This window comes from Notamacropus eugenii, chromosome 3, assembly GCF_028372415.1.
Source record: "Notamacropus eugenii isolate mMacEug1 chromosome 3, mMacEug1.pri_v2, whole genome shotgun sequence".
In the NCBI taxonomy this organism is placed as follows: domain Eukaryota; kingdom Metazoa; phylum Chordata; class Mammalia; order Diprotodontia; family Macropodidae; genus Notamacropus; species Notamacropus eugenii.
Genome location: NC_092874.1, coordinates 422,442,925 through 422,461,773, shown reverse-complemented (window position 1 = coordinate 422,461,773; position 18,849 = coordinate 422,442,925). Strand labels below are relative to the sequence as shown.

At 42.7% G+C, this 18,849-nt stretch overlaps 1 protein-coding gene across 1 annotated transcript in view; it reads right to left on the bottom strand.

Moving 5' to 3' along the window:
• PHF2 (PHD finger protein 2) overlaps positions 1 to 18,849 on the bottom strand; it is a 198,340-nt gene that overhangs the window by 17,232 nt on the left and 162,259 nt on the right. Inside the window, exons 12-17 of the mRNA XM_072598229.1 lie at positions 18,227 to 18,613; positions 15,845 to 15,964; positions 12,004 to 12,122; positions 8,320 to 8,498; positions 8,039 to 8,112; positions 5,431 to 5,588 (exon numbers count right to left, since the gene is read on the bottom strand). Of these exons, the coding sequence (XP_072454330.1) occupies positions 5,431 to 5,588; positions 8,039 to 8,112; positions 8,320 to 8,498; positions 12,004 to 12,122; positions 15,845 to 15,964; positions 18,227 to 18,613 (1,037 nt within the window). The remainder of the gene's footprint in view (positions 1 to 5,430; positions 5,589 to 8,038; positions 8,113 to 8,319; positions 8,499 to 12,003; positions 12,123 to 15,844; positions 15,965 to 18,226; positions 18,614 to 18,849) is intronic.

Genomic DNA, 18,849 nt, shown 5'->3' with positions numbered 1-18,849 from the left:
GGATAGAAATAAGAAAGCCTTTCAACATGCCTTTGCTCAGTCCATCTTTTAAAACATCTCTGTCAAGTGGTCATCTAACCTGGGCTTGAAAATCTCCACTAAACCACTTCTACCAGACAGTTCTATGAGGAAGGTTTTCTGGATATCAAACGAAAATCTACCTGTGAAACGTACACCCACTGCTCCTGGCTCTGCCCTCTTAGGCCAAACAGAACAATCCTACTCCCATTTTCATCTGAAAGCTCTTAACGTAATTGAATATGGCCACCAAGCTAACACATTAAAATTCCTTCCCGTGTATCTTCTGCGTCCCCCCTGCTGGTAGAAAGGATGCCCCTTGAGGACATGGATTGTTTTATTTTTGCATTTATATCGGCACAAAGGCACTTAATAATGGACTGAAAGAGAATTATTAAAAATCTCCACTTTTTTTCCTTCTTCTCTTTCTGTTTCAATGAGTTGTGCCTCTACTCCACAATACTTCCATGGAGGCTAAATCCAATCTAACCTGAGCTGTGATCGCAGCTCCTAAAAAAGGGAGAAGATGGAAACTCTTTGTTAAAATCACGTCTGGGGACTATTTGTGGATTTGAGGTCTCTAAGCTGATGCTCATTCAAAATAAACTACTTGGAGAGAGTTGATAACATGCAACATTTTCCAAACTTCTCTGTTAACAGAACCATGATTCCATTGCCCAATACCAACTTTAGCTGCTATTGAAGTGTTCAGCATCCAATGGTGGTAAAAATTTGCATCAAAAGTGTACGGTACAGACATCAGTCATAGGCACATGTATGTTTGGGAATAAAAACCAATCCATGCTAGCAGCTGGTGAATCAATGAGCAGGACACAGACGCTTAGTGAGGAAAATAATACTTTAATCCTTCAATTATCATACCAAAATCCTTCACTTATTTCCCCCCCAGTGATAAACACAGAACAAATCATCTAGAAGAAATTAACATATTTTCCCCCATTTTCTTCAACTCTTTTCCCAAACAGTGAATCCTCAAAACAGTGGAAATGGACCATCAAAAGCTGACCCTACACACCAAATAGGAGCATTAGGAGAGGAACTGCCTGGGGCAAACCAGGCCCAGCAAATAAAGGGATAGGAGCTGATCAAACCCAAGTCAAACCACAGCAAGAGCGAGAGCAGGGAAGTGTGTGTGTGTATGTGTGTGTGTGTGCGTGTGTCCATCCATGTGCATGCATGTGTGTAAAAGAGTTTTAAAGAGACTCAATGCAAAGTGTTTCTCATTAGGGTATTTATCTGTAGATCAGCCTCCCTTCATTTCTGGCCCTGTGCTCTCAAATGTACATAATATAGAACATGAAACAGGAAACCATCATTAGGCATTTGAAAGCTGCTGTGACTTATTACAGGGTCCATAAATGACTTCTTTCCTTTTCTGCTTGTGTCTTTACTTTCTCTTGGTTAAGACTGTGAACAAGACCTTTTTTATTAACTCCAGTGTATCGGCTCCAAAGAGGACCTCCCAGGCTCTGCCCCTAAGCTCAGATGGAAACAGCAGAACAAGCTAGGCTCCCTTGCCCCCAACACTTCTGAGCCGCTGGTGTATGGTTCTGTAGAGACCCTCAGACACATGAGAAAGCTCAGCAAGGGGAAGAGAGCACCACATCCCTGAGTTGGGTACCTAATGCCCCAAAGGCACTCTCTGCTGGAGGGAGGGACTTGAGGAGCCAGAGTTTCCAGGACCAGTGGGGTCTTTAGCTCTCTGACATGCTATTGGTTGGACAGTACACATCTGGTCATTTTCAGATGCAGAGCCATGAGAACTGTTAACACCTGAAGGGAAGCTTGATCTGGAAAGTACATGACCAATTAAAGGAGTTTAACCAATGCAAAATTCACAAGCTAAGAGTGCTGACAAGGGATGTCATGGTGCCCAGAGAGCCTGTGCTGTGCCCCTGATACAAGGAGAGTGAAACGTCTGTGATCAGTGGCTGGAGGAGGGAACTTTCACAAGGAGATAGCTTGGTCTGGGGAAGAGCCCACAAGCTCGGGAGCCAGAGAGATAATCCACGTATGTCACCAACTAATTGAGCTTCTCCTTCCCTCTCTGGGACTCGGTTTGAGCCTCTGAAAGTGAAAGTCAAATTCAATACCCTTGGAAGTCTCTCTTCCAGCCTTAGCAATTCCACATACTATGATCTTTCTGTTCTAACAATCTGTGCCTTGTGAATCTCATTCTCAACTTGAAAATTCCACGTTCTAAGCCTCCTTCCAGCTCAGTCAGTCTTTCAAAGGTCCCTCTAAGTCCTACCACTCTGTGTTCTGAGGTCCCTTCCAGTCAGCCTTGACAGTCTATGTTCTCAGGTCTCTTCTAATGTTCAACTTGCCCCATCCTTCTAGCTCTGGCAGTTCGGGCTCTCCCAACTCTTGACATTGCATGTTCCTTACAGCTCTGATATTTTATGACTCCAAGGTACAATTGCAAAACTCCAAATTCACCATAAACATAACTACAGAGCATTACCATGTAATGACATGTGTAATGTCCAAGATAAAGATTTCAAGTTTATTCACTTTGTGGGTTTTTTGTTAAGCAAACAAAACAAAAAGGGAAATGCAGGATACCTAGCAGAAAACCTTCCCCACATCTGTCGTCCAAAAGCCCATAAAGAACTCGGGTCCTATTTCTTTCCCATTAGAATAAAGCATGTCATGGCTGTCTGTGAAGAAAATACTGCATACAAAATAGTAATTTATGAAATAAAATACAGTCATTTGATTTAGCAAGAGCTATTTCCAATCAAGACCTTAACCCACACCACCAGAACCCCAGTGTTTATTTAAGAACAAGGACTGATATGGCCGATTCCTGCCGAACTGCCAACCGCACGCAGGGCTGGATTTCAAACCACACTATTACTGATGCTTCAGCTTTGATTTCAGAAACCACAGAGGCTCAGAAGACTGAGGCGGGGATTGGACGGAACGGGCAGGCAAAGCCTTAGAGTCTTTGGTGCCTTTGCATAAAAGCTCGGCTCTTATTCATTTCTGAGTTACCAGCGCCCACACCCTCGACCCACCCAGAGCAAATGGCTTAACCAGATTTCATCGAAGTCAGGCCACCCACTCTTCCAACTGCACCCTACTGCCTTTTCCAGGGGTCAAGAATTTGAATGATATGAAAGTAGGGTCCCTGAGGATAAGGCCCTCCTGAATGGACAGTGACAGGGTGGATTTCAGTGTCAGCCCTCATCCTTCTGGATGTGCTCTGGGCCTCAATTTCATCATCTACAAAGTGAGCAGACGGGAAAATATGACCCTAAGGTCCCTTCCCACTCTAAATGTCTGATTCTACTGATCTCAGGGCCTGGGGCTCACATGCAAAATCAGCTTCTACTTATCTTCAGCGTAGTCAAAGAATAAGAGGGTTCTGGTTAATCCACAGCAAAAAAGTACCAGGAAGCATAGAGAGAGAACCCTATTCACTCAAGGGAAATATTCAAACCTAATCAAGTTCACTTGGCACATGTAGTGTCCTGGAGGTGGCTGAATGTTTCTTGGGGGATTCAGAAGGTGCTCTGAGATGGGGCAATGTCTGAAGGTCTTTGCAAGGACTGCTCAAAAAGAACTACAGAAAAGCCTCCAGTTATGCAAGTTTCCTGCTTATTGGGCTCTGGATAAATGAAATACTGCTGTGAGACATCGTGACACTGTACAGAGAGAACTGGACTTGAATTGAGGGGTCTTGGATTCAAATCCTAGCCCTGCCAATGACCCATTTGGCTTTGGACAAGCTGCCGCTCTGGGACTTGGTATTTTCATCTATAAAATGATAGGATTGGAATAGATGAGATCTCAGGTCTCCCCAAGCTCTGATGCTCTCACTGCTCAAGTGCAGGCCAGAGCCCACTCTTATCAGTGGTCCAGATGTCTCCAAATATCACCGTGCACTTCTGTTCCATGCTGGGCAGGCCCTCCCTCACTGCCCATCCAACATAGCTAGGTATCTGATTCTATGGGGTACTGCCAGACTAGAGTTTGGCTTCAGAATATGCAGACACCCCCTACCCCAATTAGCCCTGAGGGTCAGGAATTTGCCCCTACTCTCAAGGTAGCAGACACAAAGTTCTCTACACCCATAGGACAGGGAAGCAGCCTACTGGTATGCTGATGAGTAGAATGTGGGGCACGGAGGAGGGGGGTCTTTTTGTTGCCTCCCCATCTTTGGGTGGAGTTCTCTGATGATGTCCTGTAGCAAAGAGCTCAAGGGGAATCCTACGAAGGTTGGCTGATGGTTAGAGGTTTTTTGTGGCTTCCATTTGGTTTCAAGTGTAACTGTAAGTTCCCAAGTTATGCAAAGATCTAGGAGCATGGCTCCATTAGATTGAAGGAAGACAGAATTTCCCTGGGAGTTGTTTCCCATCTTCCACCATCTACACCTTGAAAAATCCATCTCAGGCTACACTCACTGATGGCAATGTCAAAGGGGTACAGGTTCTCCCATGTCCAACATCTACAGATATTCTCACCCCAAGGATTTTCAAGACCACAAACTTTCTACTTCAATTTTCCCCCAACCTTCTATCTTCTTGGGACTGGAGGCAATGCTCATACCTCCAACTCTTTTTCTACTTCTCCATTCGGAGATGCTGATGAGCAGTGAGTGTTCTAGGAATCAGAGACCTGTATCAAACTTCCACTCTCCCCTCCTTGAGCTCTTCCAAAACACACAAAGTAAGGATAACTACCCAAATCTCTCCAGAAGTGAAGTATTTCACTGTTGGTAGTAGTAAAGAAATAGAAACTGAGGTGATACCTGTTGTTTGGGGATGGCTATACAAATTTTGATACACAAACATAAAGAAATAGTGCACACACAAAAACAGGGAAGATCCAGAATGCAGAGAAGCAAGACATCTACTGACTGATGCAAAACTAAGCAAGCAGAATCAGAAAACAACATATACAATGACAATAAGGTAAAGAGCAAAGAAGAAAACTAAACTGAACTCTGTAATCACAATGGAAAAATCTCAGCCCCAAAGCAAAGATGAGAAAATGCAGATGCTGTGGGCCATCAAGTGTGCTGTCAGACTCAGCTGACAGGCTGGTTAATTTTACTGAAGAACTTTTTTTGTACCCTTTCTTTTCTATTCTTTCTTATGAGAAGAATTCATTTGACATTAAAGATGACATAAAAGTAAAAAACTATGAATAAAATTTTTTAAAGTGAGGTATTCCATGTATAACTGTGGTACGAAAATATGGGTCCACTTTGTCCTCATCCCCCAGAGCCTGACACCTTCTAGGGGCTGGGGCTCCTCCCTCCCAGGCATGAAGATGGATAAAAGTGACTTGTCCAATGACAGGCATCTTGTATTTAGTGCCACGCTCTAACAACACTGGCTTGCCAGAAGGCTTGCCCAGTAAGAATTCACAAGAGAAGCCTACCTGTTGGTGTTATATTCTAAACCTCCAACTTCTTTGCTGGCCTGCAAAAGATCCAGAATTCCTGCTGAACTCCCACTCTCTTTCTTTACTTTGGAATTGCGGCCTGGCTTAGCTTCTGTATCAATATGGAGAGAATCTTCATCCGATGAATCATCACTCTGTTGAGAGACGCCAAATACCACAGGTGACTCTAAGTGAACAAAAGGTCTGTAGTGCTCCACAGTGGCCATCTGCTGGGGGATGGATTTTTATAATGTAATAAAAGTATAAATTCCCCTTTAGGGAAAAACTGGCCAGTTAAAGAAACTTTAGCTGTCACAGCCTGAAGTGAGCTCTGAAAATAATCTATTTATGGTCAGAGTCAAACCTTGGTGTCTGGGCCCCACTCCTGTACCTGCTCAAACCAGGTTAGACGTGGGCTCAGAAGACATACGGTCACAGCGTCAGAGCCTAGCAAATTCCCCTCTCCTTCCATCCAGCTTTGAGAAAGGACCACTGTCCTCCAGACCCAATGCCAAGAAGCCTTTTCTCTTTTTCTCAGGATCTTACCTAGGTTAGAAGGGAACTGTCCTTGGGTGAGCACTGTCAGAAGGGGAAAGAAGGGAGAAGTCTCAATATCCTTAGAATGAAAGGGGAGAAGCTACTTTTCATGTGAAGGAGTTGAACTCTAAATTCTGGGATCCTTTGCACATTAACAGCTCTTTGCTCTCTATTCTGCTCGTAATGATGACCAATTACAGAAAACAACTAGCTGCCTACCCAGCAAGCCTTGCCTTCATTCCCATTTCAGAGCAGAACTGACTGGACACTGGGGAACAGTCACCTGATCTAATAATGTGGCAAAAGAGCATTAGGAGTCTGGAAAACTGTCCACATGGCCAATGAGGATGGAAGGGCCCAGTGGGCCGAGAAAGCAGTTTCCCCTTCAGGGCAGTGGCAAGTAAAACCATGCTCTTTGGGATGGGTCAGTCTGGCATAATGTTCAGTAAAGATTCAGTACAGACCAATGACTGTTGGTTGTGGTTGATGCTACACTTAGCATTTATATAGCACATTGAGGCTTACAAGACTCTTTGCAAATATTACAAAGCACTACCACAAATATGACAAACACTATTATTTTATCCCCCTCCCCCATACAACCTTGGGATGTAGGTGCTACTATCATCCTCATTTTTCACATGAGGAAACTGAGGCAGACAGCACGTAAGTGACTTGCCCAGGGGCTAGTGAGTGTCTAAGAGGATATGAAGTTAGTGCTTCCTATGTCTAGGCCCAGGGCTCTATCCAATGTACCACCTAGCTATCTAGATTAGGAAGACATGGTACATGCACTCAAGTCAGTGGTCCAGTAGGAAATAGAAGCAACGTGCTCTCAAGTAATATTTTAATACATCCACAATTTACAATTCCCCTTGTGTGAATTCTCCTTCTATAAAAGAATGCAGACTGAGATTTCTCCCTGACTTAGCAGATGGTCTTCAATGTCACAATGGCTGAAAGAATTTATCACTTTTGTGTCTGGACATCAAATCAAACTATCCATCTATCTATATGTATGCATACATGTATGTGTGTATGTGTACTTCATTGCCATGCCCATACAGGAAAGCCTTTCCTGTTTCTTAGGACTAAACAAAACTCAGCCTTTACTGACATCAACATCACCATCATCGTCATCACTGCTAGCCTTCATACAGTGCTTTACATATATTAACTCATTTTATCTTCCTAAAAACCCTGGGAGGTAGGTGCTATTATTATCCCAATTTTACAGATAAGGAAACTGAGTTTGAGAGAGGTTAAGCAATTTTCCCAATTGCTCGTCCAAGGATGGATTTAAACTTGGGTTCTCCTGATTCTAAATCCAGAGTTTTATCCACTACCTCACCTAGCATGGCCTTTGAGAATTCAAGGTCACCTCCACTCCAGAATAAGTCATGGAAGGAGGAGCTGAATTACAAAAACGAGGATATACTAAGTAAGGGCAAAATAGAGATACAAGAGTCCCAAGGAGGGAGGGACAATTTCCATCCAGCAGAATGGATCAGGGCAAGCTTCCTGGAAGAGAGACAGCCACTGAGATGATGCTGCAGGTAGCAGAGCAGTATTGACACTGGACACAATCTGCCTAAAGCCCCATGTGTGCTTGTGAAGTCACAGCCTCAGCAGGAGGAGGCTACATGTAAGGTTGGGTTAAAAACCAACCAACATTTACTTGTTTTTGAGTCTGTCGGTGACTGGTTAGGTCAACTTGTTCCGTTCATGATGAAAAAGGTTTTGTTCTATTTCTTAGCCACAGACTGTATCTTTACCCCCAATCTGTAGCCTTCCTAAAGACATAAGGGAGGTTAGGAGAAGTAGTATAGGTGAAGTGAGCCACAAAACAAAACAAAACAGTGCTAAGGCCCTACCAATGGTGGCAATCTAGCACTGGAACAGCTCTTTCTGGGAAGAACAGTCCATCATTAGTGTTCTGGCTTCGTAGCAAAATGCTGGAGCTCCTCTCAACATCATATGATTCATGCATGGCCTTAGCTGGAACACAGACATGTCAATGAACCATGTCACAGAACAGATAACACACAGGAGAAGAAGTACAACTCACCTTGTATAATACTGATTCAACCTTTGGTTTCTTCACGGGTGTGTGCTGGATGGTTTCCTTCTTATCTGACAAAACTAAAAGAAAAAATGAAATTGGAATGATCAGTTTTTCTTGAAGAAAATGGCATCTTTCACACATCAAGCACCTCTTGACTGGGTCTACAAAGCAAGTTGAGCACATGCCTCTGGTTGGAAATGTTTTCCGGTGCCTGCTTGAGGAATTCCTCAACCAAGGAGTTTAAAGTCGATGCCATAACAAAGCACAGAGAGAACATGACTTACAAGACAAATCTCTTTTTGTTGTATTTTTCTTTCGTCTAATTGGAAATTCATCAATTTTGAGTTCTCCATCATCAGACACGTATTCATATTCATCCCGAACTGGTTTGGTTTTGTCTTCCTTGAAGTTCTGTAAGGATCCAAACACCCCGGGACTCGTCTGGGTTTTAATACCTTTGGAGCTAGTTCAACAAAGATTAGTAATCATCAGTCAGGTTCATGCATTCAAAAAACTACTTCTCCTTAAAAATGGAGCTGTCCACTCCCACAAGCCTCTTCCTCACTCCCAAGCAAGTAACAACACTGTTCGACTCCTCTAAAGGACTTCAAACCCTCAAGAGGAGGAGGATAGCATAGACCATAGAGTACTCAAGCCAAAGTCAAGGAGATCAGAGTTTTAATACTACTTCTGGTACTTATTAGCTATGTGATCCTCAGCAAGGCACTTGGCTTCTCATGGCCTCAGTTTCCCTCAACCATAAAATGTTGATAATAACAACCTTCACCTCATAGGGCAGTTATTAAAATCAACTTTTCATATAAAATCAAGCTTTTATAATAATACTGTAAAGTATTAAATCAACGTGAGCTATGTTTAGTCCCAAATAATTTAGCATGTTCTGAAAGAACGCCTGGAGTTTCCATAGCCCCCACTTATCAATGAGGCCCACATTAATGTTTCCTTTTCAATCTCATCAAATCTTCTCTATATGCCTCTGCGTTCTCAAGAATATGTTCCCATTGAAAACCCTCACAGTACATGGTCCATACAAGGAACTGTCAGGAAATTTTTTTGACTCCCGAACAGCAAAAAGAAAAAGAAAAGAAAAAAGAAAAATGGATAATGTGAAGTCCAAATAAAACAGGGCTATAGAAATGGGACAGCTCTTGAAATTAGATACTATTATTAACAACAGATACACTGATACTATTTTTTAAAAAAAACACTGATATTAGATATACTGATACTATAAAAATACCTAAGATGATAAGATACAGTCTAAGGGCATGCTATCCATGCAGGTTACTAATTATGACATTTTATGCCACGAATTACTTTATATTTTCAAGACACTTTATTGGAACTCATCACAGGAGGGTATGGATTTTGACCTGGTCCCACCTGGAACCTCTGCTGGTGGTGTAAGTGTGTTGTTCTGGTGTCCCCAGCACCTAGTAGGTTGCCTAGAACACAGTAGGGGCTTAATAATGATCAACTCTGTCTTTGTCTAAAAAATATGAGCTGACATCTATAGGCATTCTGAGGCTTTCAAAGCCCTCTATATACAGTATATTGTATATATACAACAACCCTTTGAGATAATGAAAGTGAGGGTCAGAGAGGCTGAATTACTTGTCCAAGGTAACATACTTCATTAATGTGCTAAGTAGGATTTGACCTCAGGGCTTTCCAACTCCTCATTCAACGTTTTGTTCCACTAAATTATGCTGCTTCTCTAAAGTGTTCAGATACTAGAAATCAAGCAAGAAAGACTCAAGTGACTGAAAAATCTGGGATTAGCTTAAATGCCAAATAGTAAACCAAGAAATCTGAATTTCGTTCTTTAAAGAAGCTGGATCATGAGGAGTTCAATACCTATAATACCAGATTTGGTTGTAATCCTTGGTAACTGGGCTCTAGCAACACATGTTCATATGCATGCAGACCATGTTTGCCCAGACTCTATACGAATGGATGCACACATGTGTCTACCATGTGAAAGAACCATTTCCCTGACAGGGGAAACTTCCTCTGTCATTGATGCGGCTGACTGGTATGGCACCAGAACTGTCCCAGGGCACTTTGATTTGAACCACATTACAAGAGTGCCAGACCATAAAACAATTGTTGTGTGAACCCTGACAGGTGTTGACAGCACCACTAAGACTCACTGCATGCAAACAGCAGCAAATCAACACGTTTTTATCATTAAGTGCTTTTGGCAAACAAAACCCCAAGATGGGTCTGCTTTGGGAAATAACTCCCCTAAATTTTCCATCTGAGTAATTCTATTCAATATGTCTAATAAGGTTATTTTGAACTACAACGAGAACAGGCAGGAGTGCTCCATGCCTTGTCCGTGGTGACCAACTATTCAAAAACAGTAGGGGAGTGAGAGGAGTGAATTATTCTGTATATATCCATATCTATCTGTGTACTTTTCATTTGTCACAGAAGAGGAGATTTCACTTTTAGTAGGTAAAAGGACCTTTGGACTGATTTATAAACTTCTGGTCAAAGATATTCCAAGTACCCTCAACACTTACTCTGAAATGCACAAAAGGCAGCAGCTGTTTTGGGCATCATATAACAAAAACAAGAAGAACTAGTGCCACCAGGGAGAGAGGGCCTTTGTTGGAGTCAGAAAGGGCTGGAGACCAGTCCTGTCTCTAGCACACGTCAGTATGGGCAAGTCTCTTTACTTGTGAATGCCAGGGAAAACACTCAGGAACTAACTTACAGATTGGTTTCTATACCTCACCAATGAAAGTCACAGGTCCAAGCCAAAGCAATCAAAATATTAATCAACCTCATCTCGTTGCTGTTCAGTAGTATCTGACTCATCGTGACCCCATTTGCAGTTTTCCTAGCAGGGATGCTGGAGTGGTTTGCCATTTCTTACTTTTCCTACATCTTTTACAGATGAGGAAACTGAAGCAACCAGAGTTAAGTGACTTCTCTAGGGTCACACAGCTAGTAGTGTCTGAGGCTGGATTTGAACTCAGGTCTTCCTAACTCCAGGTCAGCACTCTATCCCCTTTGCCACCTAGCTGCCTCATCATTCTCTATAGAATACTAAATATAAAAAATAATAGCAGCTACTGATTTGTCCTCAGATCATTCCATCACTCCATCAAAAAAGAAAAGAATGGGAATGATGATAATAGCTAAATTAGAGTAGGGTGTAAACTGACTAAAAATAATAAGACTAATTAAAAAATATAATATATTTAAACAGATTGTAAAACAGATTCTTTGCTTTGAATGGCAAGCATAGTTCCCACTTTTATTTACTAATATGGCTGAAGACCTAGCCATCGTTATAGGAGAAGGCCTAGAATAAGGGTATGCAGATATTACGTGTACAGTAATAACCCACACACCATCTAGCACTTATGGTTTATACACTTAAGGTTACTTTCTCATAACAACCCTACGAGCTAGGTAGTTCAAGTACCATTATACCCGTTTAAAAGATGGAGAAGCAATTTGCCCAGCTACTAAATGGCCAAACCAAGGCTTAAAACCCAGTCTACTGAATCCCAATGTTGTCTTCTCTCCACTAATATACTGCTGCCCATTCCTACTCCCTAACCTTACCTAACCTCCTGTTTCTTTATTTCAGTATCTCAAGAACTGTAATTCCATATGGGCAGATACTCCCTCTAGCAATGAACTTCCCAATACTTCCATGCATTACTAAACAATTAAATGAGTTAACAGTGAAAAAAATCCATCACCTAGTGACCCACCTTATGCAGATAAGCTAGTTGCAGAGGGGGTCGGCTGGCCTGAAAACCACAGGTAGGTCCTCAGACAATTGCTGGGTTCACACGTGAATCCTTTCCAGCTCAGTCACATTGGCCAGAGCTTACAGTTCCCTGCCACAGCCTCTGGGAAACCAAGGATACGCTGACCCTATGATGAAGCCTCAGAGGAGGTCACTAACCCATGTCAGCACCTACCTTAGAAGTTTCTTGTTAGAGAAGGAAAACATAAACTTATTGTCCTTATTTCCTGATAAAGGAGTTTTTTCCAATTTCTGTTCTTCTTCCATTTTCAATAAGGAATCAGGTTTGCTATTCTGAAAAAAAATTTTTTTTAAAGAAACATTTACAAGGATACACAAAAGAAGGGTTTTTGAAAACCCACAAATAAACAGAAACATAATTGTAAACTTCTTCTGGGGGCTCTGGGGATGCTCCCCACCCCCCTCCAGGGCCACTTCCCTTTCCCCACCTGTGAAACCTGTCAACAGAAGAAACATGGGTGGGACTTGTTTGAACTGACATAGAGAGAAATAAGTAGAAGCAGAAGGAGAGCGTACAGGGAGACTGTAACAACGTAAAAGAAAGGCTCAGGGCTTCAGACACGTTAGCCAAACGTGATCTCGGATGACTGATTGGAAAACAGGCTTCTCTCTGCTAGCATAAAAGCTGTGGGCTGAAGTAGGGAATGAGGCAAATGCTGCCCAAAATGGCCAGTCTGCCAACGTGCTTTGCTTTCAAAGGGATTTGCAGAGGATTTCCTTGGAAAATGAGAATTTTCTTTTTTTAAGAAAAGCAATAAAAATTTTTTAAAAGAGAAAAAAGAAATCTGCATAGATAATATCTAAACTATTTAAAACAGCAAATTTTTCCTCTGTTGAAAAAACCTCTCTCTAATTACATAAAAGAAAAAAAAAGATCTTCTGGGCAACGGCCAAACGATTATGATCCCACGTCATCAGGAACTCTTTCAATTAGCTGAGGTTTACATGCCTTGAGTTCTTCGCAGATATGGGTCTATCTGCAAATTGACTGATATCATTCATTTCCACAAACATCCACTAAGCATCTACATATGTAGAGCATGGTACTATGGGAGCTACAAAGAGAAACGATCTACTAAAGGCTTAAAATCAAATCAATGAATTTTTTAAAAAACCAGTTAATGTATGCAAAAAATAAATTTTCTCAATGAAATTAATCTTAAGGAAAACTTTTTTTGCATTAAAAAACTCGCAAAATTATTAAATAAACAAAACAGCTGTAAAACTACTATTAGTCATCTCAATAAACGTTAACCGTTTGGGGGCGTGGTTCCCTGGAAGCCTTAGGCTTTCTTTGGAAGTCACCAGCATCTGCAAGAAACTTTCTAGCTCTGGGAAGGAGGCCACATTGGCCAGCTCTGTCCTGCCCCTTCCCCCTATATCATAAACACCTGTCCCACTGGATACACACATGTTCACAAGCGCTTCCTAGGCCCAACATCTCATTCATCCACTTGGATCAACAATCCAACACCTGGTCAGCAAGAGAGCTGCCAGATGTCTATACTGGCTCATCATGGGGATTTGTACCAGTGAAGAAATGAGGACCTTCAAGATAATACTCTAAAAACAACTAAAATCTATAGTCTGGGATCTTGAAGAGGAAGAACTTATCTGATAGCACAGCCAGCATTTAGTCACTAGGATGCAGGAAGAAGAAAGCAGAAATCAAAGACGTGCAGGTCCAACATGATGGCTCAGGCTTCATCTAAGCTGAGCTCAGTTGTGCCTTGGGGAAAGGTTGACGAGCATATGTTTCTGATAATGAACCAAGCACTGAGAAAAGCGTTGGTGTGAGGTCATAAGGTGATGGAGAAGGCTGGAGGGAAGCTATCAGAAGGAAGGAAGCACAAATTCCCATGGGACTTTAAGCCGAACGGTTCAGCATTTCAGCTCAGATCTATTGCTTTATAACGAGTAGAACAGTGTGGAAAGGTGGGGGAGGTGAGCTCAGTCTAATGTCCCCTCCCAAGCCCAGGGCTCAGTGGTCCCTTGTCTTCATGCTTCGTTCTCCCAGCTGGTGGGGCTAGTGAGGGATAAGTGGTCAGGAGAAGCCAAGAGAAGGAGATGGTGAGTTAAGAATAGGACTGAGAATTTGGACTCCTTTTTCTAAGACCTGTCTGACATGAGCTGTATGACAGATAAGTCACTGCCCTTGCTTTGTGACCCAGTTTTTTGATATGTAAAATGGAGAAATTAAAAAGAAAATGATAAAAGGATTGGATTAGACAATCCCCAGACGGCATGGATGACCCTTTGACAGGCATGCTGGAGAAGTCCTTTGGCAGATATAGGCAGAACTTTTGGTTTGGAGGAAGATGCTCACTGGCTGGGACCTAAATTCTTTCAGGCCCACTCTAGGTTGTGTCGGGCCCATGGCATTTCAACAATGCAGACTCTGAATGTTTTTCATTCAAAAGTGAGACTTCATTTGTTAATTTCTTACATTTGTAGCTTTTGGTCTTATTATTTGAGCCTCCCAGCATCCCTGAGCAGTAGGCAAGGCCACAGAGACAGCATGTTCCAGAGGCAGGATATGAGTCCAGGCTCTGATTCCAAGTGCAGGTTTCTTCCTACTGCACCACACTTGTCTACTGATAATCATAGACTGTCAGAGCTGGAAAGCACAGAACCAGAGAGGTGTCCCAAAGCTAAAGGGGAAGATTCAGAATAAGGAAGGTCCAACTCTTAACATGTGAAGCCTATAATCCCTAGGAAACAACATGGCATCTGTAGAGTGCTATGGTCTCCATCACAAAGAACGAAATGGCTCACTTATCTAGATAAGCAAACAGAAGTGAACTATGTGTCTCCCACTTAGTAATATTTCCATGCCTGTGAGGAATTAGTAAAAAGGCATTAAAAAGGAAGATATATAATAATAGAACTATCACACTTACAGTATGCAAAGCACTTTACAAAAATTATCTTGACTGAATGTCAGAAAACCTTGTGTATTAATGGTATCAGTCTCTTCATTCTTCAGATAAAGAAACTGAGAACCAGAAAGGTTCAGTGTCTCACATACAGCCACACAGCTAGAAAGTAGAAAAGTCATACTTTAAACTTTGGTCTGGAGAAGAGAAGGGAGGGTGGGCCATATGGTAGAAAGATCTATGGTTGTGGAGTCGTGGAGTTGTAAGCATTTCTCATGCTTACAATTTGTGAGACCTCAGATAAGTCACTTAACCCCTCTGGGCCTCAGTTTCCCCATCTGTAAAATGAGGAGGTTGGTCTAGATGGATGGCCCCTGTGGTTCCTTCCAGATGTAGAGCTATGATCCATCCTATCAATTAGGTTGAGAAAACACTATCACCATCTTCCAGTACTTGAAAAGATGGAAAAGACCAAGCTTCTCCTGTTGGCCCCACAGGCCAGAATCAAAGTTATGCAGAACCAAATTTTAAATCAACAGAAGGAAGAATTTCAGAATCATGAGAGTTATCCTGAAATGAAATGGGTTGCTGTAGGAAGCACTTCTCTGCCAGGCAGTGTTTAAGTGTAGGTTGAGCGACCACTGGTAAAAGGTTTCGGGGATTTCTGCATGTAAGGAAAGGTATGACTCATCAATCTCTAAGGAAGTGGCAATGGTTTCCCCATGACTGCCACAGTTCATTCTACCTCCTTGACAGCCAAGTCGCCTAAATCCTTTCTGTCTTCCTTTGACAGCAGAAGGGATTAAAACAAGAATCCTTTCCAGAGGTGCCAGAGAGGGCCTGATAGAGAGGAAACAAATGCACCCTTGATTCGGGAAACACCCCACCCCACCCCTACCCCTTTGCTAGCTTACAAGAAGAGTTAACATTGATCCAGGGTTTTATATGCCTCATGCCATTTGATCCTCCAAACAGTCCTGTGTGACAAGGACTATAGGTGTCGTTCTCCTCATTTTACAAGCTTAGAAGGGCTAGGGGACATGCCCATGGAGTCTCCCAGCATGTCTGTCAGGATTCAAACCCAGTTGTCCCCCCACACCTTGATGTCTCCAGCCTTACCTTATACTTCCACTTGGCTTCTGTTTTGGTCTTATTCTGTTCTCGGATTTCAAACTTCTCCACATCATTTTGCTTGCTAGTGACTTCCTTGCTGGGGACACTTAAAACATTCTTTGAAACCTATAAAAAGGGGGGCAGGGGAAACAGTCACATATCATCTAAGACAGGAAAAGGACAACGCAGGCGAATATGCAAATACGTACAGCCTAGCCAAATGACAAGGATCTGTGAAAGATATATGAAATACAATTTTCAGTCATCACCTCTCATCGCGATGCCTGAAATTCATTCATTTTTTAAAAACTGGTTCACTGCTTTGGCTTAGAAAGCAATTTATCTTTTCTCTACCCTCAACACAATCAGCACATCCTAGTAAACCATTCGATGCCTCCCCACCTTGAACATAACTCCCCAAACTCCCATCCCTGAAATCCTCACCTCCCTCCAAGGCCCAACAGTTCAGATGCCACTTTTTCAGTGAAATCTTTGATCCTCTTCCACCTCACATTTTTCACACTTTAAAAAGCTTTTCTTAACTTTGTCATGTTCAATAAGCATCTTTCAGGTACCTCCTTTTCACAGGGTACCGTACTAGTCATGATTAGTGTATTTTTGAACAGCTCTAACTGCTAGGAAATTTTTCCTTACATCAAACCTAGATCATCTCTGCAACTACCATCCACTGGTCCTAGGTTCTACCCTCAGGGGCCAAGCAGAAGGCTGACATCATAAACAACAAATTACTAGAATCTCAACTCATAGGCTTTTCCTCTATTGGGAAGGTGGAGGGAAAGGGAAGAGCAGGGAGTATGAATTATCTTCAAGCATTTAAGAGCTTTCATGTAGAAATGGAGTCATACTTACTCTGAGGACAGAACCCTGGGAATCAATGGGTAGAAGTCAATTTAAGTCCAATTGTAAGACTTAGATTTCAGGATACCACCCTCTACCTATGTGACCACTCTTCACCCCCTATAACCGTAGGTGTCCCTCAGGGTTCTGTCCTGGGCCCGCTTTTCTTTTCTCTCTATACTACTTCACTTAGTGATTTCATCAGCTCCCATGGAGTTAATTACCATCTCTGGGCTGATGATCCTTAAATCTACTTTTTTTGCCCCAATCTCCCTGCTGACCTTCAATCTCCAACTGTCTTTCAAACACCTCAAATTGAATGTCTAGTAGACATCTTAAACTCAGTTATGTCCAAAATGAAATTCATTGTCTTTTTCCCTAAACCCTTCCTACCTCCTACATTCCCTGAAGAGGGCAACACCATCCTCCCAGTTCCTCCTTGGATTCCTCAAGATCTCTCCTTCCCTTCCCCCCCAAAATACATTGTGTTGCCAAAATACTCTCCCTTCTCTCCTCTGAACCCCTGTACAGACCCTGGTACAGACCTTCATCCCCACACACCTGGACTATGGCAGTAGCTGCTGGTGGGTCTGCCTGCTTCAAGTCTCTCTCCACTCCAGTCCGTTCTCCATTCAGAATGCCTCTAATGTGATTTTCCTAAAATGCAGGCCTACCTACTCACTAAACTCCAGTGACTTCCTATCACTTCCAGGATCAAATATAAAATGCTATTTGGCACTCAGACCCTTTCATAACCTAGACCCCTCCTACCTTTCCAGCCTTCTTATACTTTACTCCCCAACACATACTCTTTGATCCAGTGACACCGGTCCCCTGACTGGTCCAGGAACAAGACCCTTTGTCTCTCAGCTCTCCTTCGCTGTCCCTCATGCCTTTAATGTTCTCCCTCCTCCATTCTGATTACTGACCTCCCTGGCTTCCTTTACATCCCAAACTAAAGTCCTGCCTTCTAAAAGAAGCCTTCCCCAGCCACTCTTAATTCTGCTGCTTTTCCCCTCTCAATTATTTTCTATTTATCCTGTAATAGCTTATTTGTTATCTCCTCCATTAACCTGTACGCTTTTTGAAGAGAAGGACTGTCCCTTTTTATATCCCCAGTGCTTAGCACATAGTAGGTGCTTAATAAATGTCTATTGATTGATTGGTTGGCTGGCTGAACTCAAGACCTTCATGGAATATGGCCATGTGCCCAGATGTGTCTGTAACACACAATCTTTTTGAAAACAGAATCAAAAAACCCCAAAGCATCTCCTGATCCAATTAATTCCATGTCTGCCTCTTTCTGTGTTCACTTTGCTTTTAGATGAGGCTCCTGGGAAAGGTGATGGCAGCAGCTAAGAAGTTAAACACCCCCAAGGTTGAGACGTAGACGTTGATCCTATGAAAGTCCCCTTGTAAAGAAGAGAAACCTTCATTCTGCTCCAAGCCCTAATCTCCATACCACCCTTACCAAGAAACCAGGGATGCAGAAAAGAGTGCCGCAGGCCTAGGGCACCAGGAAGCACCTACCTTGCTTTTCTTTGGCGTTTCTATCTTGGTCAGAGCCTCCTTCGTGTGGGCCTCTAGCAAGTCCAAGTTGGGGATGGTGGGGGAAGCTGACTCCTTTGACTTCTTCCCTTTCTTCTTGCCTCCTTCCTTGATTTTTGGAGTTTTAGGGGGTTTCGGGGGCTTTGGAGGCTTCGGTGGTTTAGGGAGTTTGGGGAGTTTGGGGATCTTGGATGGTTTGGGTGGTTTCATAGTTTTGGGAGTCTTTTTTTTAGAGGATTTTTCCACCAGAGAAGGAGGTGGCGTGACTTGTACAGGGGATGGGGGCTCCTCCTTCTCCTTCTCCATAGGGCAGACTTCCTTGGGGGAGACATTGGCACTGACTTCAGGTTTAGTGACTTTCAACGCGTTCTGGAAGAAGAGAGAAGAAGACATTTCCTACCACTGTATCGTTCCTCACTCCATCATCTACCTCAGAGAGACTCTACACTGCCCTAACAGATCCAAGTGAGATCATCACAATGAGATCACACACTTAGCTCAAAGGAGGTCACAAGAAAGAAATGATGACCACTGGGTCCCCTCTCAAACTAGAAATCAAAAATAACTCTTTCCAAAGCAACCTTTCTAAAAACATTCAACTCTCA